This window comes from Mustela nivalis (genome assembly GCF_964662115.1).
Source record: "Mustela nivalis genome assembly, chromosome: 8".
Lineage (NCBI taxonomy): Eukaryota > Metazoa > Chordata > Mammalia > Carnivora > Mustelidae > Mustela > Mustela nivalis.
In genome coordinates this window covers 52352443-52376862 of record NC_139027.1, presented here as the reverse complement: position 1 = coordinate 52376862, position 24420 = coordinate 52352443, and the positions used below count along the sequence as shown (strand labels likewise).

The 24420-nt window shown below is 45.4% G+C and overlaps 1 protein-coding gene and 1 pseudogene across 2 annotated transcripts in view; one reads left to right on the top strand and one right to left on the bottom strand.

Moving 5' to 3' along the window:
- Window positions 1-24211, bottom strand: part of TGFA (transforming growth factor alpha) — a 108004-nt gene extending 83793 nt beyond the window's left edge. Inside the window, exon 1 of the mRNA XM_082746589.1 lies at window positions 23649-24211. Coding sequence (XP_082602715.1) covers window positions 23649-23688 — 40 coding nt within the window. The 5' untranslated portion in view covers window positions 23689-24211. The remainder of the gene's footprint in view (window positions 1-23648) is intronic.
- LOC309870704 (mortality factor 4-like protein 1 pseudogene) lies at window positions 11684-13001 on the top strand (annotated as a pseudogene). Its single transcript has one exon. The product of its transcript is annotated as a mortality factor 4-like protein 1 pseudogene (transcript).
- Window positions 24212-24420: the final 209 nt, after the last annotated feature.

The following is a 24420-nucleotide window of genomic DNA, read 5'->3' as shown; positions in this document are numbered from 1 at the left end:
TATGATTTTAAATTAATACTATAGCTGCTGTCTTTGAGCTTACAGCTACTTTTTGGTGCTATTCCCGATTATATTATTATTATTATTTTTGTGTATGGTTGGTGCACGATGTTACATGAGTTTCAGGTAGACAACAGGTTGTCCACCTGATTCAGCTTCTCCAGAGGCTGTGTGTGCTCTGCTTACCACAAGTAAGCTCCCATCGGTCACAACGCAGCGCTATTACAACACCATTGACGGCATTTACCCTCCGCTGTGCCTTCCATCCCGTGACTTAGTCATTCCCTGACTGGAAGCCCGCACCTCCCGCTCCCCTTCACCCACTTTGTCCATCCCTCCTCCCCTGCCTCCTCCCCTCTGGCAGCCATCGGTTTGTTCTCCATATTTATAGGTCTGATTCTGCTATTTGCTTGTTCATTTGTTTTGTTTAAAAAAAGTAACTTTTGTTAATGATAATGTACTAATATTGGCTCATCAACTGTAGCAAATGTACCACAGAGGCATGATGTTAATAGTAGGGGAAATTATGTGGGGAGGGGTGAGGAAGTCTATGGGAATTCTCTGTACTTTACACTCAATTTTTCTATTAAACCTGAAACTACACACACAAAAAAAAAAGTCTATTAAAAAAACAGCTGTTGACAATTACCACAGTAGGAAGCTGAATTATTTTACTCTATGTTCCAAACTGTCCCATCACTCTGCTTCCCTAAGTTCAAGTCAAATGTCACCCTAGGAAGGTCATGGCATAAGCAGCTTGAATTGGACTTTTCTGGAAATGTGGAGTAGACACTGCTCAGCCTTCCATGGAGGCCCCGGATCTGAGCCTCCCTCCCCATCCGTCAGCTTGGCTAAAGTATGGCTTTGAATTCATCACTGTGAATTCCAGCTGGCTGAAAGCTCAGAGGACAAGAAGTACAATTAGCTCTCTTACATCGTGAAGTGTGTTGTACGGGTGTGCTCGATAAACCTTTCCTGATAGCGGCTCCCGGGGAGAGGCAATGAGCAGCTCTGGTCACGGACTGGTCTGGGCTGCCACACACCCTGAGTCTCACTCTCAAACTGAGAGTGTGACGGATGAGAGAAAACAGAGGAGAATTATGTTCCTTGTAGAAACAGGCCAGAGACAGAGGAGGGGCGGGAGGGGGAGGGCTCTTCCAGGGAGAGGCTGGTAGGGACAGTCAGGAATCGGAGGCCTTCAAAATAACCGCGGAAATCCAGTATCTTGGTTTCAGGGCAACTGGCCTTGCTTTGGTGATTTTTAGTATAAAATAGATAACACATTGTAGACATGCTATCACTCAGCTGAGGACAAGTTATGAATACAATTTTCAGTCTGTTGTCAACTGGCTGTCGGTTCTGAGACCGAGGGAGCAGTTTCTAGAAGGGTGGTTTGATCCAACCCAATTCCTTGACCCTCTCGCTCCATCTAAGAATGGGTTCCCAAGCGGGTGTCAAGCACAGCATTCGTCATACCAAAACGAAGCGCCAGTTACAGAGAAGCCTTCCATCCCCCTCTTCCTGCCCTTTTTAATGATCCAGGCAGGAAAGGAATGAGAGAGGGCGGGGGCCTTTTAACTGTCCAACATCATCCTTCTGTGAAGACCCACACACAAGGTGATGAAGCAAGCGGCTTATTCCCCAGCCCTTGCATGGTCATAACCTGACACTTTATTGCATGTTTATTTTCGGTCTCCTTGGGACCACGTGGGGGGGGGGGGGAGATGGGAGTTTTTCAGTTGGCTCTATTCTCAGTGCTGAGGACAGTGCCTGACAGAGATCACTCTCAACAACACTCACTGAATCAATTTAGTTGCTTTTCAAGCCAAACTTGTCAGATAGTTCCAGAGACGGTCAGGGAGCGTGAACCACAAAAAACAATACTTGAACTCCTATTTGAGCGGGAGCACTTCATAGGACTTTATAAAATCTAGGTTCTTTCATTCTGGTATAAGGCAACACCATTAGAACTATTCTATGGTGACAGCTCTCCAAAAAATCATTCAGACGCTGGAGTGTATTCTTCATCATGGAGGTGTGTGTGCGCAGATAAATAGAGTTGTCATGGTCTGAACTGATGACATCTGACTTGAATAAATGAGGGGACTTGAATAAAATGAGGGAAACAGTCCTGCAAATATCTACTGAGGAAGGAGCATCCAGAGCTGAAACAACAGCAAGTGCAAAGGTACTGAGGTAGGAGTCAACGTAGTGTGTTCAAGGAAGATCAAGAAGGCTGGAGTAGGACAGTGAAGGGAAACAAGGCTGGGAAAATGCCAGGGCAAATGTCTCTCATGGGGAGAGCTGGGAGTCTGGATTTCCTTTCAAGCTGGACAGCCACAGGCAGGTTTTGAGCAGAGGAACAGTGGCACCTGATGTAGGTGTTATGACAATCACCAAGGAGACTGAGAAGGGAAGAAGCCTTATGGAGGCAAGACTGGAAATTGGAGGAGCAGGATGAGACACCTGCAGGAGTCCTGGTAAAAGGTGAGAGAGGTGGCAGGGGAGGCCTCAAGAAGTGCTCTGGTATACAACAGAACAGAAACAAGACTCACTGAACTTGGGAGGTGTGCTTTGGTCTCGTTCCTGCAGGGACCCCCACTCTTCACCCTGTCTCTGCCTCTACTATTCCTCCACTTTCTCTTCACCTTCCTAGGCCATGGTCAACCTTCAAGGCCCAGTTCAAACATCAATGTCTGCAAAAATCTTTCCTGCCCAACTCAGATGGAGGACCTCATCTCCCTCAAAAAATTAAAAGAAGAAATGAATAAACAAACAAATAAGAACACCGGCTTAGAGAAACCCACTAGCAGGCTTAACACAAGCCAATTTTCTCTTGATCCTGATGTTCTCAGACTTTTCTAAAGAGCTTTCACTGACAGTTCCCTTGCAGAGTCTGCCCAGAATCCCTGAGATTCCCCAGAATGCTACAAACTGGAATGAAGTTTCTACCCCTGGTTATTCCCAGGCAGGTTCCAGGAATCTCTGTCCAAGGTAACCGCAGGCTCACGTGTGAGACCCACATCCAACATCCAGGAGAAGCTAGCCTCTGGGTGATGACAGCTGGGCTCAAGGCTTTGCGGAAGCTTGCACAGTATCTGACCCTGCCTACCATGTGTCCCTCCCACTCCTGCCTGCAGACTGGACTAACGCATTCCTGGCTTGAGGGAGAAGGGCCCACAAGGAAAAAAAAAAACAAAACAAAACAGTGAACTCACCTGGGACCAGAGCACACAAGCTACAAATGTACAGACCAAGAGATTATTCTCTGCTCTGGATTTCTCTGTCCTAAATGTCCTGCCCTGTGCAAGCACAGCCTCGCTCACTACTGTCCTTCACATCTCCCCATCCCCCGGTGCCTGGAAGAGAGACACAGAGACAGGCAGCCCCGCTGATGCGGGTATAATGGTGAGTTGGGTGTGGGGCTGGAGCATTAGGACAGGCCACATAACCTTGGGAAAGGAGTCCTTCCCTCTAAGGAAGGCAGAAGTCAGCGTTCCTATCTGCTATGTCAATGCTATTTGGGGAGCAAGGGGTAAGAAGGAAAAGGAAAAGGAAAAGGAGAGAGAAGAAGAGGGAGACTCTGGGAGTAAATTATTCATCATCAATAAAAATGTATCTGTCAACTGTTAAATGTCAGGTATCATGCAAGGCACTGCAGAAATTGAGAATAAGGGAAAGAGGAAAGGGGAAAGAAAACGTCAAAAAGTAGGAACAGAAATCCTTAGATGAATCCTCCCCACCCCCCCGCCCACACACATACACAGGCTCATGGTCAACAGAGCAAGAGGTCACCCGGAGACACCCCAGTGTTAGGACCACAGAATGAAAGTAGATTCTTCTTCCCTAGCATAAAGGAGGCAGTACCTGATAATACCAATAGCTGTTCATACCAATTTATCTACATCCTAAAATGGAAGGTTTTTATGTAAACAAAGCCCTAGATTTTCAGAAAGTTTCTGCCCAGGGAGCCTCTGAAAATAGCTCGCCAGGTGATCAACAGCCCAGGTACAAACAACGAAGCCTTTTCTAAAGAGGCTCAACTGGGGGAAAACCAAGAACATGCATGGGTAGGTGGTGGAGAACAATCCAGACGTCTTTAATGCTTTCTAATGACCTCATTGGGCGCCTAAGCATGCTTTTACACAAAAGTTAATGACTTTATCTTTAAGGCCAAACAGTGAGGCCCTTCGCCCACTTCTCCGCTCACAGCGGAGTCAGATGACATCACGGCCCCCAGAGGGCATCTTGGCGGAGCCAGGCCAGCCGTGGGGAGGAAGACCACAGGCCCAGGAAGGTCTTACCATTTTGCACCCCGACCCTCTTCCCCATTTGTGAGGGCAGCTGGCACCTGCTCATTTAATGAGGCATATTCCAGGGAAGACCCTTATCATCCCGTTTTGTGGGATGATCCCGGCCCTGTGGTTCACTTCTCCAGGCCGGGAGCTCGACTGGGCTATCCGGCCGTGGCTCCCAGACAGAGCGGCTCCGTGCTTGGCCCGGGAACAGTCGCCCCCTGGAGCGGAGCCCTCTCCCCGCCGCCCACAGGGGAAGAGAAAGCAGCCACACAGGGTTGTTCCCTGATCAGTAAGCGAAGCACACGGACGAATGATTAAGCACGTGTATCTCCTTTTCTCTGCTGGGCAACAGTGGGTTATTCTGCCACCTTCTCATCCCAGTTATCAGGAGCTCAGCAGCTCCCTGCTCCTGGGGTTCCTTGGGGTCTCGGGTCAAGCTGAAAGGATGAGGGCATCTGAACCCAGAACGGACTGCTCTGCTGCAAAAGATTAAACCTTTCTTTCATCTTTTTCTCCTGCCGAATGTCACAATGCAAGAGCATCAGTTGGAGGAAGAAATGCTAGATAGTGGGTCGCTGGAGAGGAGGGGCTGCAAGTGAAGTTGAAGGGAGCCTCCAGGGCAGTGAGGAACAGGCCCTCAGAAAATACAAGGGGGCCTTCTACTCGGAGAACAACAGAATTTTTATGAGGAGGTGCTATCTGGGTGTTTGAATCTCAGGCGATAGTTGAGTTTCCTGGCTACCTAAAACATCAACTTTCCCTCCCCCGATGGGCCAGCAGGATGGGCTTGTGCAGAAATGACCAGCTGGTCAACCCTTTTCTAGAGGGGCCAGGGAAGCTACTGCAGGGGAGGCCATCGTCTGTAAGCCAACTAGAGATGTGAATACTCTGGAGTTACAAATTAGGGAGACAGTGTTCTAGAAAAGGATTATCAAGTAAGGTCCTTTAAATAAGACAGTGATTTTTTAAAATAAATGTTTAAATTTTTTTATAAACATATAATGTATTTTTAGCCCCAGGGGTACAGGTCTGTGAATTGCCAGGTTTACACACTTCACAGCACTCACCATAGCACATACCCTCCCCAATGTCCATAATTCCACTCACCTCTCCCAAACCACCTCCCCCCAGCAACCCTCAGTTTATTTTGTGAGATTAAGAGTCTCTTATGGTTTGTCTCCCTCCTGACCCATCTTGTTTCATTTTTCCCTTCCCTACCCTCCAGAAACCCACGTTGCCTCTCAACTTTGATAGGACACCTCTTGCTAACAGATGCACAGAGATCAAGCACAGATGCCCGCAGACACCGTTCAAACACATGGCGGCTGGAGCTGCAGAGGCTGAGTGTAGTTCGGGGGAACGAGCTTGGTGGGGCCACTCTTGCCACCTCGGGTACAGGGTGCCTCTATAAAAGCTCGCTGCAAAACGGGTGCTGGAAGCTATTTTCACTCCTACGACTTCTCCTTCTAGATTTCCTTTGCTTAGCAAAATTAAAAAAAAAAAAAAAAAGGCACTGATGTAGGTCTTTTGTAAAATTGAGTGGCCTAACACGAACTTTCATAAAGGGGAAGAGGGCACTTGTGGACTATGGGACAAAGGGTACGACTCCTTTACCTAATGGAAAAAATCCCCACCTTTAATAAACCTCGGTAAAATGTCCCCACTGCGGCCCTGCTCACACCTGAGGATCCAGGTACTAAACTATCTATTTGGAGGTGCAAAGGCCATTAAAAAAATGCTGCCAGCCAAATGAAGGAAGTTCCTACATATGAGTGAAGCAGGAAAGCCCATTTCTGTTCTGATCTGCTGCTCTAGCAAGTCAGTGGAAATGTCTGTGTGTTTTGTGGGTCCACATCATGGCTCAGGTTAAGGGTGAAGCTACCAGCAAACGTGCTAACACAGATTCTATCTTTAGTGGGGCTGTGAAGAACTAAAGGTGTTAAAGCAAAAGTGGTAAAGACTCTGCCTACTTCCGCTATTATTTGGGAGACATGTCAACTGGTGGGGCATAGGAGGGAGGTGAGGAGGAGAAGAAGCCAGGAGTTGAGCAGAGGTCTCAGGGGCTAGAGCTCATGTGCATGTGACTTACAGGCATGTCACTCACTGGAGGACAGGCTGCCACATAAATGGAAGAAATCACCCTTTAAAACAAATACCTTTTAAACAATGTATGGTAGGTTGGGGGAGGAGGGGTAACTGGGTGATGGGCATTAAGGAAGGTGCCTGATGGAATGAGCACTGGGGGTCACATGCTATTGACGAATAACTGAATTCTACCCCTGAAACCAATGATATACTCTATGCTAATTGAATTTAAATAAAATAAAATTTTAAAAAAGAAAAAAATGGTTGACATAAATGCATACCAGCCTCCATGAGTGAATTTATTACTAGAGGTACCCCGATCACAATGAAATAGGGCAAGTAGCATGCCTTAGGTGATTATTTGTCTCTTGAACAGCTAACTCCCGACCTGAAGGAGAGAAAAAAAAGACCTGGGCCACATTTGTTTCTATTTCCCAGCAGTGGGAAGTGGCAACATTTCTTGTTGGCTAACATGACAATTACCTGTATGGCAATTACTCTCACTATGGTGAAAAACCTTAAGGGAGTGGCTGTTTGAAAAGTCCAATTACACTTGGCCTACAGTCTGCTACAAAATGGCACTTTCGCACGTGAAAGAAGCTAGGCACCTCAGCACCCACAGGCTTCCGTGAATGACACGGAGTAGCGGGACGACTAGATCAGTAGGCAATGCACCTGGGTTCGAATCCTTGCTCTGCTACTTCCTGGCTGTGGGAGCGTGGACAAGTCAACATTTTTGTGCTTCAGTTTCCCCATCTGTAGAATGGGGATAATCACCCTATCTCATAGAGCTGCTAGATGGGCTAAAGGGATTTGTATGACACATAAAACTCTTAAAGAAACTACCATCTACCATGCGCTGTTTTAAGTGATAGCCATCATCTCCTCAGGTCATGCCCTGCCCAAAACCCTGGTCTTAAGTGCAAGGTACCCACCATGTACCTTGTGTTAGATTGTAAAAAAATATAACAAAATAAAAACAGTGTCTGCTTCTACCAAGAATTCAGGGATTGGGGGCAAAAGCTAGGGCATGGCCCTCTTTGCATTATTATCACCAAACCCAGGAGAAGATCTCACGCACATGAAGTGTTTGCTATAATGAACAACCCATGTAGAAAAGAAATCCCCTAAAACGAATGAATAAATGAATAGCATCCCTCATTTCAATCTGATGGATCTTCTTTTGGTAATTCATCCCATTGGCTCTATAGCACAGCCTTAAATGACTGAAGTAGCCAGTTTGGGTGGATTAAGAACCGGATGTTACACTAGGCTTGATTCACAAAAATTAAAACTACTGTTTGATCACTTGGGTATATTCTACATGGGATGACAGTTGAGATGCTCCAAATGCCTCTGTCATTACTGTTAAAAGAAAAATGGCCGGTCTTTAATCTGAAATCCAAAAAATCCAGTTTAGTTGAAAGGACTGTTTTGTTTATTTTTCCCTCTCTTCCGCAGTAGAGGAAAGAGGCAATTCACAAGAAAAGAAGCTCACATTACAAAGTGAGTTGATGCTGTTTTCCTAAGTGTAAATCTCTAACTTTCAAGTGGTTCACTGGGGCATAACCAATCCTTTTGCCAAAAACTTCTACAACCTACAGAAGATTCAAAATTAGAACGTACTTGAAATGATGGCCTCTGTCAAAGAAGATCCCACTATCTTGATCCTAACAAAGCACTAGTCCAGGACTTTTTTTTAATGACTTTTTTTAAAATTTATTTTTTATTTATTTTCAGCATAACAGTATTCATTATTTTTGCACCACACCCAGTGCTCCATGCAATCCGTGCCCTCTATAATACCGACCACCTGGTACCCCGGCCTCCCCCCACCCCGCCCCTTCAAAATGCTCAGATTGTTTTTCAGAGTCCATAGTCTCTCATGGTTCACCTCCCCTTTCAATTTCCCCCAACTCCCTTCCCCTCTCTAACTCCCCATGTCCTCCATGCTATTTGTTATGCTCCACAAATAAGAGAAACCATATAATGGACTCTCTCTGCTTGACTTATTTCACTCAGCATAATCTCTTCCAGTCCCGTCCATGTTGCTACAAAAGTTGGGTATTCGCCCCTTCTGATGGAGGCAGAATACTCCATAGTGTATATGGACCACATCTTCCTTACCCATTCATCCGTTGAAGGGCATCTTGGTTCTTTCCACAGTTTGGCAACCATGGCCATTGCTGCTATAAACATTGGGGTACAGATGGCTTTTATAGATTCTTTTCTCTCCATAAGATAAGTTAAAATAGATCAGAGTTCTGCTATCCCAGTCAGGAAGAAAACCTTATTCGGTGAATACCTCATTCACAGGTAAAATGCGAAGTTTTGCATCAGGTACCATGCAGGGCTAAAGAGTTGACCCTCTGACCTAGCCATGACCTTCAGGCACCTAGAGACCCAGAAATAGCTTCTAAATCATTAAAGAATGGTGAAGGGACCTAACAACGCTAATGAGTATGTGCCTAACAACAGAAGGTCAGGCTATAGGATACAAGAAAAAAAAGATGAATCCACTATAATAGTCAGAGACTTCAATGCCCCCCTATCAGAAATGGACAGATTCACCAGCAGAAAATCAGTAAGCACGTAGTTAAACTCAACAGTACCATCAAGCAACCTGAGGTCATTGATGTCTACAGACAGACTACATCCAACAACAGAATACACTATCTTCTCAAGCTCACATGAAATTCACCAAGATACACCATATTCTGGACCATAAAATACACATTTAAAAGACTAGAAATCATACAGCATCTGCTCTCAGACCAGAATGGAGATAAACTTGAAATCGATTAGCAGAAATACAGCTGGAAAATCCCCGAAATACTGGTTTAAACAATATACTTCCAAAGAACACATGGGTCAAAGAAGAGATCTCAAGGGCAGTTAAAAAACATTCTGAACTAAATAAAAACGGTGATACAACTCATCAATATTTGTGGGATGCGGAAAAGGCACTGCTTACAGGGAAGCTGACATCGTTGAATGAATAGATTAGAAAAGAAGAAAAAGCTAAATTTTCATCTAATAATCCAAGTTGTCATCTTGGGAAAACATAGGAAAGCAAATTAAACCTGAAACAAGCAGAAGACTAATGAATGTATTAGTTTTAGTTACTGTTTTTCCTACTTTAAGTATCTGAAAACCAGTCCTCCCCATGAGACAATGCTCCTCAAACTTTTTCACTAGGACCCCCCGCACAAATGGCAAAGAGAAGGAAACTCATACCTATTCCTCTAGAGTCTGGGGCACGCTCTGAAATATTCCAAATGGAAAAAAGAATCACAACTTATCTTTCTATCCTGAAAATTAATTTTGTTATTTCAATCTTGCATTCTATCAACTAGTAGAGCTGAATTTGTTTTAATATATAAAATAATATGACTTGCCAGTTAAATTCCTTTTTGATTCTTTAATTATTCCTTATTCCAGGGAGATGTACCCATATACGCCAGGCTCTGAGCATATCACTGCGTATCCCACAGTACTCCCATTTGAAAAGGAGACATGCAAATACACAGTTTTGGTTAACCAGAACATCACATGGAGGACTGCAGGCCTGCCTCATGACCCCCAATTCATGAAAAGTGCAAAGTTCCAGAAACAATAGGAGCACACAGGCAGGTTTGCCATGCCTTTCAGTATACGGGCTGCCGAAGCAAGCACACGCCATGCCTTTCAGGACAGTGAGACCCAATGTCGATCAGTCTTCAGCCAAGCTGAGGAATGAGGTCGTCATCCTTTCTCCCCGGGATTCAAACACAGTAAGTATCCTCTCTACCACCACCCACGTTTCTTCCTCCAATATGCTCAGGTGGGACAGAAGTAGAAGTCTTGTCATGAAAGGGAGATGTGAACATGAAGGGACATCCATTGTAATCCAATGTCTCCTTTCCCAGTTTCAATGTTTTCTGCATCCACTTCTTGGGGCAATGATGCTTCCCAGCTCAGAAGAATGGTTCGCTATAGAATGAGCCTCAAATGAATGGAGTGGAACAAAACCTCCACAGGTAGACTGAAGGACTCCTAAGTTGTATCAAGTGACAAAAGTAGGATTTGCTATCAGTGATTAGAGAATAAACTGTTAAACAAACACACATGGAGCTACTGGACCCATATTTAGCAAAAAGGCAAGTTAGAGTCTTACCTCACATCTTACACCAAAATACATTCCCCAAGAACTGAAATTCAACTTGGAAAAGTAACAACATAAAAGTAGAAAGGGAAGGGTGCCTGGGTGGTTCAGTGGGTTAAGCCTCTGCCTTTGTCTCAGGTCATGATCCCAGGGTCCTGGGATCGAGCTCTGCATTAGGCTCTCTGCTCAATGGCGGAGCCTGCTTCCCTTCCTCTCTCTGCCTGCCTCTATGCCTACTTGTAATCTCTGTCAAATAAATAAAATCTTAAAAAAAATGCCTTTTTATTTGAAGGGAAAAGTGGGTATAAGAATATCTATATCCTTTGCAAATGACATATCAGATAAAGGGTTAGTATCCAAAAATCTGTAAAGAGCTTATCAAACTCAACACCCAAAGAACAAATGATCCAATCAAGAAATGGGCAGTGGACATGAACAGACATTTCTGCAAAGAAGACATCCAGATGGCCAAAAGACACATGAAAAAGTGCTCAACATCACTAGGCATCAGGGGAATACAAATCAAAACCACAATGAGATACCACCTCACACCAGTCAAAATGGCTAAAATTAACAAGTCAGGCTATGACAGATGCTGGCGAGGATGTGGAGAAAGGGGAACCCTCCTACGCTGTTGGTAGGAATGCAAGCTGGTGAAACCACTCTGGAAAACAGCATGGAGTTTCCTCAAAAAGTTGAAAATAGAGCTATCCTATGACCCAGCAATTGCCCTACTGGGTATTTACCCTGAAGATACAAATGTAGTGGTCCTCGTCCAAAGGGCCATGTGCACCTGAATGTTTATAGCAGCAATGTCTACAATAGCCAAACTATGGAAAGAACCTAGATGTCCATCCACAGATGAATGGATAAAGAAGAAGTGGTATATATACACAATGGAATTCTATGCAGCCCTCAAAAGAAATGAAATCCTGCCATTTGTGATGATGTGGATGGAACTAGAGGGTATCGTGCTTAGCGAAATAAGCCAATCGGAGAAAGACAACTATCATATGATCTCCCTTATACGAGGAAGTGGAGATGCAATGTGGGGGGGGGGGGCTTGGAGGTAGGAAAAGAATAAATGAAACAAGTTGGGGTTGGGAGGGAGACAAACCATAAGAGACTCTTAATCTCGGGCCGTTGGCTGCGGCGGCGGCTGCGCGGTCGCGGCGCGGTGAGGTCTGCGGGCGCTGGCAAATCGGGCCCAGGATGTAAAGCTGGTGGAGCCTGACGGCGCGTCTGACGCGGCGCTGGGTGGGGTAGAGCGTAGGGGGCGGTAGTCGGGGGTGGTGGGAGAAGGAGGAGGCAGCGGCGAATCACTTATAAATGGCGCCGAAGCAGGACCCGAAGCCCAAATTCCAGGAGGGTGAGCGAGTGCTGTGCTTTCGCGGGCCTCTTCTTTATGAAGCGAAGTGTGTAAAGGTTGCCATAAAGGACAAACAAGTGAAATACTTTATACATTACAGTGGTTGGAATAAAAATTGGGATGAATGGGTTCCAGAAAGCAGAGTGCTCAAATACGTGGATGCCAATCTGCAGAAACAGCGGGAACTCCAAAAAGCCAACCAAAGGGAGCAGTATGCAGAGGGGAAGATGAGAGGGGCTGCCCCTGGAAAGAAGACGTCTGGTCTGCAACAGAAGAATGTTGAAGTGAAAACCAAAAAGAACAAACAGAAAGCACCCGGAAATGGGGATGGCGGCAGCACCAGTGAGACCCCGCCGCCACCTCGCAAGGAGAGGGCCCGCGTGGACCCCACCGTGGAGAGCCAGGAAACCTTCATGAACAGAGTTGAAGTGAAAGTGAAGATTCCCGAGGAGCTAAAACCGTGGCTTGTCGATGACTGGGACCTAATTACCCGACAAAAACAGCTCTTTTATCTTCCTGCCAAGAAGAATGTGGATTCTATTCTAGAGGATTATGCGAATTACAAGAAATCTCGAGGAAACACAGATAATAAGGAGTATGCTGTTAATGAGGCTGTGGCCGGGATAAAGGAGTACTTTAACGTGATGTTGGGCACTCAGCTCCTGTACAAATTTGAGAGACCACAGTATGCCGAGATCCTTGCCGACCACCCGGACGCGCCCATGGCCCAGGTGTACGGGGCACCGCATCTACTGAGATTATTTGTGCGGATTGGAGCGATGCTGGCCTATACTCCTCTGGATGAAAAGAGCCTTGCGTTGTTGCTAAATTATCTTCATGATTTCCTGAAATACCTGGCAAAGAATTCGGCCTCCTTGTTTAGTGCCAGCGATTATGAAGTGGCGCCCCCCGAGTACCACCGGAAGGCCGTGTGAGGCCGGCGGCCCGCACTTCGTCTGGATCTCTGTAAACACAGTTTGTTTAGTCCTTCTCTTGTACAAATGATGCACTTTGAAAATGTTAGTGTACAACAGAGTTGATGTTTGTTTTCTGTTTGACCTTAAACAGAGAAAAATAAAAGGGGTTACAGCTCAAAAAAAAAAAAGACTCTTAATCTCACAAAACAAACTAAGAGTTGTGGGGGAAGGGGTATAGGGAGAGGGTGGTGGGATTATGGACATTGGGGTGGGATTATGGACATTGGGGAGGGTATGTGTTATGGTGAGTGCTGTGAAGTGTGTAAACCTGGTGATTCACAGACCTGTACCCCTGGGGCTAATAATACATTATATATTTATAAAAAATAAAAAAAAATATTAAAAAAATAATATCTATATTCATATAGAGAAAGAGACCTGGTCAGATACTTGCTAGTTAAACTTTGACTCTGGGAATCAAACTTGGGGGTGCTTTTTTATTCTTCTGTTCGTAAATTTTGATTTTGATTTGACTTTGGAAAAGGAGTGAGTGGGGGCGCCTGGGTGGCTCAGTTGGTTAAGCCACTGCCTTTGGCTCAGGTCATGATCTCAGGGTCCTGGGATCGAGTCCCACATCGGGCTCTCTGCTCAGCAGGGAGCCTGCTTCCTCCTCTCTCTCTCTGCCTACTTGTGATCTCTCTCTGTCAAGCAAATAAATAAAATCTTAAAAAAAAAAAAAAAAAGGAGTGAGTGGGATTTAACCAAGGCTGGCAGAGAAGGCGTGTCTCTAGCATGGCCCACGAGGGGAGGTGGGGACTAGAATGTGCCTGTGTTCTATGAACCCTAAGTGGTCTGCCCCAGAAGTATGTTTGTTTTGGGGTTTTCTGTGCATGGCAGGGGAGTGGCTGCTGAAGTTTAGAGGGAGTCCAGATCCAGAAGGATTCCCCATCTGTGTGCCTGAGGAGTTCACCTCACCTCCCTAAACAATGTTTGGGCCCCAAGCTTGCTTTCATTCCAGTTCAGGGGCCTATGATTCATCCCCTGAAACACTAATTATAACACCCAAGGTCTGCTATGTGCAAAAAACTTCTGTCATTGTTTAAATGTGCTGGCAGGGAGTGTGTACAGCATACAAACCGGCCCGATGGTATGCTCCTCCAGTGCAAAAATAATAACCCAGACACTGTTCCAAGGCAAGAAGTGTTCAAGCCCGGAGTTGCCAGCTGAGCTCTGACCTAGGGAGGTGAGCAGGTTAGGCCCCTCCACAGCTTAGAGTCCCTCCTCGCCCCTGCCATGGTAACAGTGACAAGCCTTATGCTGCTTCTTTCCATCATGAAAAGTTATGTTGCATTTGTTTTTGCCCTGCTGGGTCCCAAGGCCTGGCAGAGGGAGGGGAACAGAGTGTGTAATTGCAAACCTCTCATTTATCAGCTTCGGCTGCTTTTGTGTCACTACATGACGTGTACCATTTAGCCAGTTAATCTGCACGTCTTGGAAGTACAGCAATTACCCGGCGAACGCCTCTGACCCAGCGAGAGAGGACGAAAGAGCAGGAAAGGCGCATCTATCCTTTACGTGCCCAGGAGAATTGTTTACTGACCTCATTCAGACTCAGATCAAAGGCCCTAAAGAACTCAAGCTGAAGATACGGTCTCTGTAAGAATCCAATATTTCCACCTCCAAGTTCTGATCTTAAAAACAAAAACAAAAAAATCACCCCAAAGCAAATGAGCCAACAACAGCAAAAATCTTCCACAGGAGCACTGGTTGTCTTGCTTTGAACACTCTTGTCACATCGAATGGACCCAATAGTGTATTCGGAGGTTTTTAAACTTCTTAAAGCTTAAGGAACCAACAGGAAGCTAGTCAGTAGCCTTTGCTAGAAATTATACTGCCATGCATCACCCAAACCAGAAATGGTATTACTATGGCAGCTTCATCACACGCAGTTAGGCAAATAAGTGGGTGAAATTTCCCTGGGCTCCTGGGAACAATACTAAAATGAAGCCTTCATTTGAATTTGACTTAAGATTAAAAAGAAGGGTTTGTTGTTGTTGTTTTCCCCCAAAGTATTGTTAACAAAAACAAACCTGAAAATGTATTTTATTTTGGGGGCCCAGGTGCTTACTCACTTCTCTGTTTGGTCACATTAACCAGGGCCATAGATGCGTAAAAAAAACCCAAACCAAAACAAACAAACTAACCCCCCAAAACCAAAAAGCTTTTAGGTTGAAAGGAGATTATTTATAAAATCCATGCTAAAAATTTCAAAATCTGAAATGCATAGATTGTGAGGAAAATAATTACCAAAAAATGACACAAGAGGAGGAGAACTTAATTAAACTGACCACTAGCAATTTCTTTCAAGCCTTCACAGAGCCACTTAATTCCATGATATTTTAGCTACTCAAGAGCATGAAACAGATGGAAGCTTTTAAAAGGTATTGTATGAAGGAGACATGATGCGGATATCAAATCCTAAAAAAGAAACCAAGGCCCCAAACACTTCAGAAGGGATCCAGTCTAGCAGTGTGCCCAGAGAATAATACCACAGAGCCATGAGGGATTCATTCTGGGAATTTAAGGATGGCATTAACATCATTGACTTGATCAAAGTCCTGAAAACATTTGGAAAAAAACAAAACCCACAACTTGTATTATCTTCCTTGCGTTAAAAAACAAAACAAAACAAAAAACAAAGCAAAAATGCCAAATCTTTTAGTAAGTTATGAAGACTAGTACCTTTTATTAACGTGATAGTTCATGTGTGTAGATACACATATATACATCTTTGTAGATATGTAGATAAAGACATTCTCACGTGTATATATGACCAAGTCATCCTCCTACTTAACTGTTAAATGCTACAAACCCTATCAGTAAGTCAAGAAAAATACAAGGATATCTACCACCTTTTAAAAAGTGTTCCTGGGGCGCCTGGGTGGCTCAGTGGGTTAAGCCGCTGCCTTCGGCTCAGGTCATGATCTCAGGGTCCTGGGATCGAGTCCCATATCGGGCTCTCTGCTCAGCGGGGAGCCTGCTTCCTCCTCTCTCTCTCTCTGCCTGCCTCTCTGCCTACTTGTGATCTCTCTCTGTCAAATAAAATAAAATCTTTAAAAAAAAAAAAAAAGTGTTCCTGAAGTTCCAGTCATTGGTAAGAAGATGTAATAAAAGATAAAGACATTAAAAGGAAGGAGGCAGAGCTATCATTATTCAAGATTGCATGGTCACGGACCTGTGCACCTAAGAGAATAAACTGAAGGACTATTAGAATTAACAAAAACCGTTACAAAATAAAGGTATATTTAAAAAAGCTTTAAATGCTAGCAGCAACCAGTTAGTATAGAGAGCAGTGGGAAATGCAGAATTCGCTAAAACACAAGCTCTGTGTCTTATTCTTGGCTGATTCCCCAGCATCTAGAAGCAGTCTCTGCACAGAGTAAGTGCTCAATAAATATTTGCAGGATACATGAGTGAACAAATGCACAATAAGCACAAAAATACAAAATAATACAACCAAAATAAAATTCTACAGTCTCAATTACTTATAAGAATTTAGCATGTGATAAAAATGGAATTTCACGCCCCAACAGACAGAACAGTTTATTCCATAAACAGCAATTGAAACTATTAACCATCTTTTTTTTTTTTTTTTTTTTTAATGAAATGTGAGTCGTACCTCATACCATACACAAGAAAAGTTCTGGGTAGAATAGTTCAACATGATACAGGAGACCAGGAGAAAAAAAATAAGTATTTGCCCTATCTTAGGCTGGGGAAGGCTGTCCTAACTGCATAAGTGAAGGTAGAAAGCTTATGGGGAAAGATTTATTTTTCTAGTTTCTGCTACATAAAAATAAAAATGTGCAGGATGTCAAACACACCATAAACAAAACAGTAAAAGACTTACAAAAATATTAATATTAATATTAATATCCTTTCTATATAAAGTGTGATAAAGCTCTAAGAAAAGAATAAACAGGAAAAAAATTACAAAAGTTAAGATGCAAAGAAGAGGACACGGCCAACAAACAAATCGAATCATCCTGAAAATGTTAAATACGAGGATTATGCTGAGGTCTTTTTTCCCCCCAATCAACTTGGCAAAGTCTTAAAACTAACTTCAAGTGTTAGGGAAGAATCAAGAAAATGGCATTCATATACTGCTTGTGGGAAAAAAGGCCAATTGCTAGGAATTTATCCTAAAGATGTGCCAAACACTTATGCACAAAAGTATCTGTTGTACCATTTATCTTCCTTGACTTTAGGCATTATAAATTTAATACAGGCTTGTTATAAAAAAGTTAACAGATTCAAACCAAAGCACTGTGTAATACATACAGTTCTATGCCTTTCCAAATTTAAGATATCATGAAACCTTTATTCTTTTAAATAGATACATAGTAAACCAATGTATTGTTATATATAACTTATTTAAGGAATCTTCTTAAATAATTACAACAGTAGGTACTGGCAACTTGTTACTGTTCCAAACAAAATCAACAATCACCATCCTTTACATTTTTTCTTTGCTCATACAGGCAAGTATTTAGGTAGGATCTATATCAAAAAGTGGAACTAATGACCCAAGTTATGCCCACACTTAAAAGTGATAGCTACTGCCATACTGACTTCCCAAAAAGGTATGTCAACTTACATTCTCAACAAAGTGTGTGGATTCTTCATAACGATGAAAAATGGGAAAAATTTATATGGTCAAAAGGGTTTCAAAATGGGTTGTAGTAAATATAGTCAAGAGATTACTTGCCAGCCACTAAGAATGATGCAATGACACTAAGAATGAATGTTTAATAACATAAAAATGTTTATTATAAAGGTTGTCAAGTTGCAAAAATGAATAAGTTAAATGGTGTGAGTCCATCAGAAATCACAGCTGCTTTCAAAGAATATCTACCTATACATTCATCCACAGTCTGTATGACAAAATGTTAATCATGGTTATCATTGGGTGGTAGAACTATAGGTCATCGCAACACTTTTTCTCTTATGCTTTCTAGAATTTTCCAAATGGTCTAGAGGAAAAAAAATATTTTTGTGATCATTAAAAACACTTAAATCCTAATCTTTTTTTAAAATAACAATTATTCTGAAGACTAGTTGCATCTGTGTTGTTAGAATTTACCTGCAACCCTTGATTATCACAATGAAGATTCTTCCAGAATGCATGTTAACTATGTGGCCAAATGTTTGCCAACTGAGTCTACAGTTCGGAGAATCCAGGACCAGATACCCCAAGGGGATCATCAAGTGCTTAGTGGTCTCCTCTGAGGCTCTACCCGTTCTCTGAATAGGCCAAGGGAAGAGACGAAGACCCAGGATCTCTGTCTCTAAGGAACCCTCCACCTAGTAGAGAAGACAAGCACCAACCAATATCAATCCAAGGCAGGACTTGGAGGGACCCGAACTCTACTGCTAAGGTTCCCAGCCAGAAAAGCTAACACATTCAAAGACTGAAGCCAAAGAAGGCAAGGCATCATACAAGCTTGTTACAAATAAGTAGTTTATATGTACATCCCTTCTTGAGGAAGTCCTTAACCATCTCTCCACAAATACTTGAGAAATACAAAGACTAAGGTGGGGGAAACTGAAAGCTTTTCAAGGTAGGGAAGGAAACCCCGCTCCCAACAACAACAACAAATTAAAAGCAAAAATGCTGAGCACAGAATTCCCTTGACTGGGGAAAGACTCCATGTGAAATTTGTTTCCTTTGACTTAAAGGGAAAACACAAAAGGCACTCATAAAGACATAAAATTCCATTTCAACAAACTTCCATATTCAAGTCATATTCAGTACACCCAATTCATAATGTGTGAAAAGACTACTCAGATATATATCTTTAAAGATTTATTTATGAGAGAGAGTGTGAGCACGTGTGAGTGGGGCGTGGGAAGGGAGGGGCAGAAGGAAAAGATTTAAAGCAGACCCCCCTACTGAGCAAAGAGCCAGGTCTTTATGTGGGGCTCGATCCCAGCACCTTGAGCTCATGACCCGAGCCAAAATCAAAAGTCTGTCGCTTAACCAACTGAGCCAACCAGGCACCCCCAAGACTATCCAGATTTTTAGAGCTCATCTAAAGGGAATGTGCCTTGTACTTGAAGAGCTCCTAAGAGATGGTTCTGGTAGCCTGGATTTTAGGCTTTCCTGATTTTCATGAAAAATTTTTATACTTGACATTTCACAAGGAGAAAAAAAAAGCATAACAAAACCAGAAGTCACGGTAAAAGTACTCGAATTCTCTATTTAGATGCAATCATAAAATATTTTATTTATTTAGAGAGCAAGAGAGAGTGAGTGGGAAAAGGGGGAGAGGGAGAATCTCAAGCCAGCTCTGTCCTGAGCACAGAGCTTAATGGAGGCTCCATCTCACTACCCCAAGGATCTCCACCTGAGCCCACCCAAATCAGGAGTTGGACCCTTAACCGACTGAGCCATCCAGGTGGCCCTAGATGCAATCTTAACCAGGTTAGCCTTTAGCACAGAATTCAATTCATACTTTAAATTGAGGTCATTAAAAATTGTTGAAATGGCAGCAAAACAACGGTCAATTTTTGGCAACCCCCCCCAAAGAAAGTGTGACATGCTTAGTGTTGGTCTACTTAAGCCTAATAAGAAAGGACCATCACGTTTTCCAGGGCCAAAGGTCAAGAACACTTAATGACAATTAAGAGATCTCAGCAAGAGTTCTTGCTCTGCTCTGGTCAACAAGACAGGCTGCAGGAGCACCTTTTAATAATGGCTCATAAACCCACAGCAGCATTCAGAAATGTCAGGACAGACTAGATGAAACGCAGTTGGCTAAGCCAGAAGCTGCCCGAACATCAACTGGCTGAAGAGCGATGGTCCTCCAAGTGTCCCTCTCTTCCCTCTCCACCAGCGGCATAAGTGACACCTAGACACCTGTCAGACACACAAACCCTCCCACCTCCTGCAGGACAACCTGGTGTACCAAGCCCTCCAGGTGGCCGTGGTTCTAGGACACTGCTGTGGAAGGTCCTACAGCGGTTTTTACATGTGAAACCAAGCACAAGATGCCCAGTTGGGCGTGTCAGGCTCGTCCTGTCTTGGCTGACCCACGCCCCACTTCCCACGGCCCATCCCTTTCGGTGGGCAGCCTGAAGAGTAGGACTTTGTTCAAACACACTTTCAAAAGGCCCTTAGAGATAGGTCTAATGGAAAAGTCAGCTAGTTTTCCTATGTTACCATAGAAACAGGAAGCATCATTTACTCCTGTAAGAAAGGTCCCCTTTGCAGGGGACATTGAATATTTACAGAAAGATCTCTTTATCCTAGGAAACCAAGTTTTGGAAAAGCAAATATGGGAAACTTAGTCTCTAAGGCTTCCATATACACCTTAACAGCCTATGTTCTAAGTGAACTTTCCCTAATTATGGCTGCCCAATAAGGAAAACATGTGTCCTGGGCAAACCTACGCGGTCTACTCTGGAAGATTGTCTTAGCTCCTGCCCCCTACTGGTCCCTCGGCCCCAAATCCACAGGGAAAGGGGCTTCATCTCTACCCATCCTTAATGACACTTGAGTGTCCTAGGACCATTTTTTAAGCTACACACAGTCCTATTTCTGGGAGCTACCATAAACATAATAATGTTTATTTCTGGATTATAAAATCAATTTCATTTTCTGTGTCATTCTTTATTTGTATAGTTTATAAACAGCTTCTGTATTTACTATCTCATCTGATTCTCGTAACAACCTGTGAGGTAGGTGCAGTTTTATTATTCTCACCGAGAAAACTGAAACTTAGTGGTGACCTCAATAAACTGACCACTGAACGTACTGTTGCCATAGGGGGGCTCCCTTTCCTTTGGAGGAAAGGCAAATGTTTTGCATCAAAAATTTAGAAATTCATGATGTCCCCCCCCCCCCCCCCGATTCTAAACTTGCTTGAATTGGTATTTGCCCAATGAGACTCACTAAAATCGTTAAGTAGGTTTCTAGGTTAGGTGGTATTTCCTGGCTTAGGAAGGGTGGAGAGCTGAAAGCTCCCAGCTGCAGAATGGATACAACCTGCTAGGACATCTGGAACTCTAAGGGGTCCAATTTTATAACGACAATGGTGATGGATGATGGCCCTAAGATTTTTTTCAACTCCTACTACAAGACAGGCACCGTTCTATGTTCATTAAATATACTTAACCACCCTATTCACAGCAACATTTTACAGATGAGGAAAACAAGGCACGGAAAAGCTAAGTAACTTGCCCAAGAGCACACATCTTGCTCCCTGCTCACAAAGGAGGATGTGGGACTGGAGGTGACAAGCCCCTGTGAGGTGTGCCTGGCCAGTGACGGAAGTCCGACATGGAGGGCAGCCACCACAGGAACCTGGATGACGTTTCCAGTGTTGCCTTTTAAGCAACAGTCTCCGCCTGCTCTCTGCCAACACATCAATCAACGCTCAGGTTCAAGTAATCAGGAACATCAGCTGAGACTACAAACAACCCACTCCTTTTCAGACTGTCCCTACGAAAGCTGGGGAGGGGAGAGATCTTGGTTTTTTCGATTTGCTGATTTGCCTAGAACTGCCTTCAACTAATTTAAGAAAAATTAGAGAGGGAAGCAGCACTGGAGGAAATGTGCAAATTAAAGATGCATGTGGCACTGATGAGTGCTGTTTAGTAATCTAGCAGAAAATGAGGTCGGAGGCAGAAGTTGTAGTCAATGATCAGAACGAACGGCTTTTTTTTTTTTTTTTTAAGAAATACAAAACAAAAAAATGGGTATCCTGCCTTTTCCTTTTTTCTTTTTTCAACTGCTTCTATTTTGGAATTGTATGAGCAGCTTTTTTACACACTGATCAACCTTTTTAGGTTTATACATCTTTTTCTCAAGGAAGGAAGCAAAGATAAGGTTCAACTCTTCGGCAAAAAGGAAAAATAACATGATGAATGCTTGCAGTCTTCATGGGCAAGTGCAGTATGGGGGGGCAGGGCAACTTTCAAAGGTGTTCTCAAATTTGCACACCTTTATCATTTCCCATCTCTAATTTTCAGCTAATAACCTAAGGCCTCCTTGAGATCCTCGGAGTCCACCAGAAAACCCAATTTAACAAGTTCTTGGGCATTCCATATAATCTCTCCTTCATGAAAAGTCCCCAGATCTGGAGAGGAGACTATGGTGACGACAGGTGACATTTCAAACCCTCAATTCTTCCACACTCTAATAATCCTGACCCAACTACTTACTAATGGTGGGCCTGTGTGCTTCCTTTTCCTCCTCTGTAAAATGAAGATGATACCTTCTTCATCAGGTTGGTGAGAAAAGTTAATGAAATCATCTAAAGCATTTAGAACAGTTCCGGGCACAGAGTAAGTACTCAGAGAGCATTAGCTATTATGACCATTACTGCCAGAATTTGCAAAACACATCGCAGAGGCACCCACAAACGGAAGGCTTCTGATGTATTGGTCACGTTTTGTTGCTTCAAAAAAAAATTATATATATATATATATATATATATATATATACACATATATATATAAAATCAGAACAACCATCAATACAAAAAACCTAAAAGGGTTTTGGGAAGGGGGGAGCCGCCCAGAATCATGCCACCTGTTGGTGAGTTTCAGGTGAGGGAGGGTACAGCCCAGAGCACTGGGTTCCACTACTGCCACCGCACCCCCTACCCCCCACCCCCGTTTTCTCTTTCTCAGCGTTTCAGGCGCAGGATTACAGGCGGCTCTGCAAGCCCCCTGAAACTGGGTGAGGCTGTGGGGCTGGGCATTAGGGGTGCAGGTGGGTTGGGAGGGTTCCACAGCTCTTCTCAGGCTCCAATAAATTCTCCAGGTAGGAGCTACTTGCTTTACAGGGGTAAACTCAGAGGACACTGACTGAGGAATTCATTTCAGGGAGCTGCACCAATAAACCTGGACACCTGGGCTATTAACCGGCTGTCTCAACACCGCAGAGGCCGGGCGCCGCGAGGGGCGAGAGCCGGCCGGCCGGCCAGCGCACGGCGCTGCACCCCTCACCACTTACACGCAGACCTGTGAACTTCACCGCGGAAAAACTCAAGGGCTCCACAGACAGGACCCAGGTTCGCCGGGTTAAACGTCCCCTCCCTTCCCCCATCTCTCGTTCCCTTCCAAGAACAAACTCAAAGGAAACTGGCAACTCTCCGTCTAGGGTTTCGCTCCTGCCCTCGGCTGACACTTCAACCACTTCTCCCAGGGAAGTTAATTAAAAGAACAATTAATCCGCACAAAAATCCAAAACATACCCCAAAGCTCGAGAGCTCCTCAAGTTAGAAGATTGAGGGCGCCTCTGCTGATTGTGACCATCTGCCCGTCACTGGGGCTCACGGCTAGGCAGGGGGTACGACTGGGAAGCGGGCAGGGTCCCGCCTTAGGGGCTGACGCCCGCCGCTCCCATCGCGTCTACGCTCACCGCCGTCCGCGTAGACGGGCTTGGTGGGATACTGCCAGGTATGCAGGTAGGTGTGAGCAAGTGGAAGAACACACAGCCGCGGCGGATTAAAGTTCAAGCCCGTTCACACACCGCTTCCCCTTCCCCGGCCGGCGTTCTCACGCACGGCCCGGGCGGCCACTCCCCAGGGAAAGCCTGGGCGCTCCACGGTCCCCCCCTTCGGAAGGGGCTCCCCAAATATTTAGGAAGCCCTCGTGACTCCCTCTTGCCCCCGCACAGCCCCCAACCCTTGAAAAGCAGGAGCCTCCCTCGACTCTCCTAGGCGGACGCAGAAAACCCCCGGGAAAAGAGCAATGGAGGGGCCAGGGGAAAGCGGGGTGTCGCCGAGGGCAGGTGGCTCGGGGCGCGCAGCAGGCAGCGTACGTACCCAGCGCGAACAAGGCGAGCTGTCCAGCCGAGGGGACCATCTTACGGGCGGCGGGCGGCGGGCAGCAGGCGCTCCAGCCTCCTGCCCTACCTGCGGTGCCCGAGTGGCGAAGCGGCGCCGCGCTGCGGGGGAAAAAGGCGCCGGCGAGGCAAGGCCAGCCCCCGGCGCGGGCGGGCGGAGGCAGGACCGAGCGCTCTCTGCCGCACTCACCCCGCTGAGCGGCCGGCCGGGCGGAAATGGGAAGGCGGTTACCGTCACCTCTCCGCCACTCGGCGACCGGGCCACCGCGGACCACCCTCCCGCCCCGGTGGGGGTGCCCCCCTACGGCCACAGTGGGTGGGGGTGTGGGGCTGGGGGCGGGGACGCCGCGCGCACGGTGCAGGGCGCGGGCGGCGGCGGGCGGGGCGGGGCGAGCCGAGCGGGGGAATCTCGGAGCCCCGCCGCGCGAGCCCGGCACCCGGGCGGCCGGGAAGGCAGGAAGCGCCCGACTTAGCCTCAGAGTAGCCGCGCCGTGCGGCCGCCGCGCAGCTCGAGAGTGCGGACGCGGTGGTCGCTTCCAGGCTCTGCGCGGGGGAGCGGAGCCGCGCGGACGTCCGGCACCTGCGCGGACGGCTGCTGGGGGCTCTCCCGGCCGGGGACTGGGGACGCAGCCCGGAACGGGACCGGCAAGCTTCGCCCGCCGCCTGCCAGGACTTGGCCCTAGGAGAGGGCTCTCCAGAATCAAGAGAATTTGTTCAGCTAGGTTTCCTACCCGCACCCTTATCCCGATGAA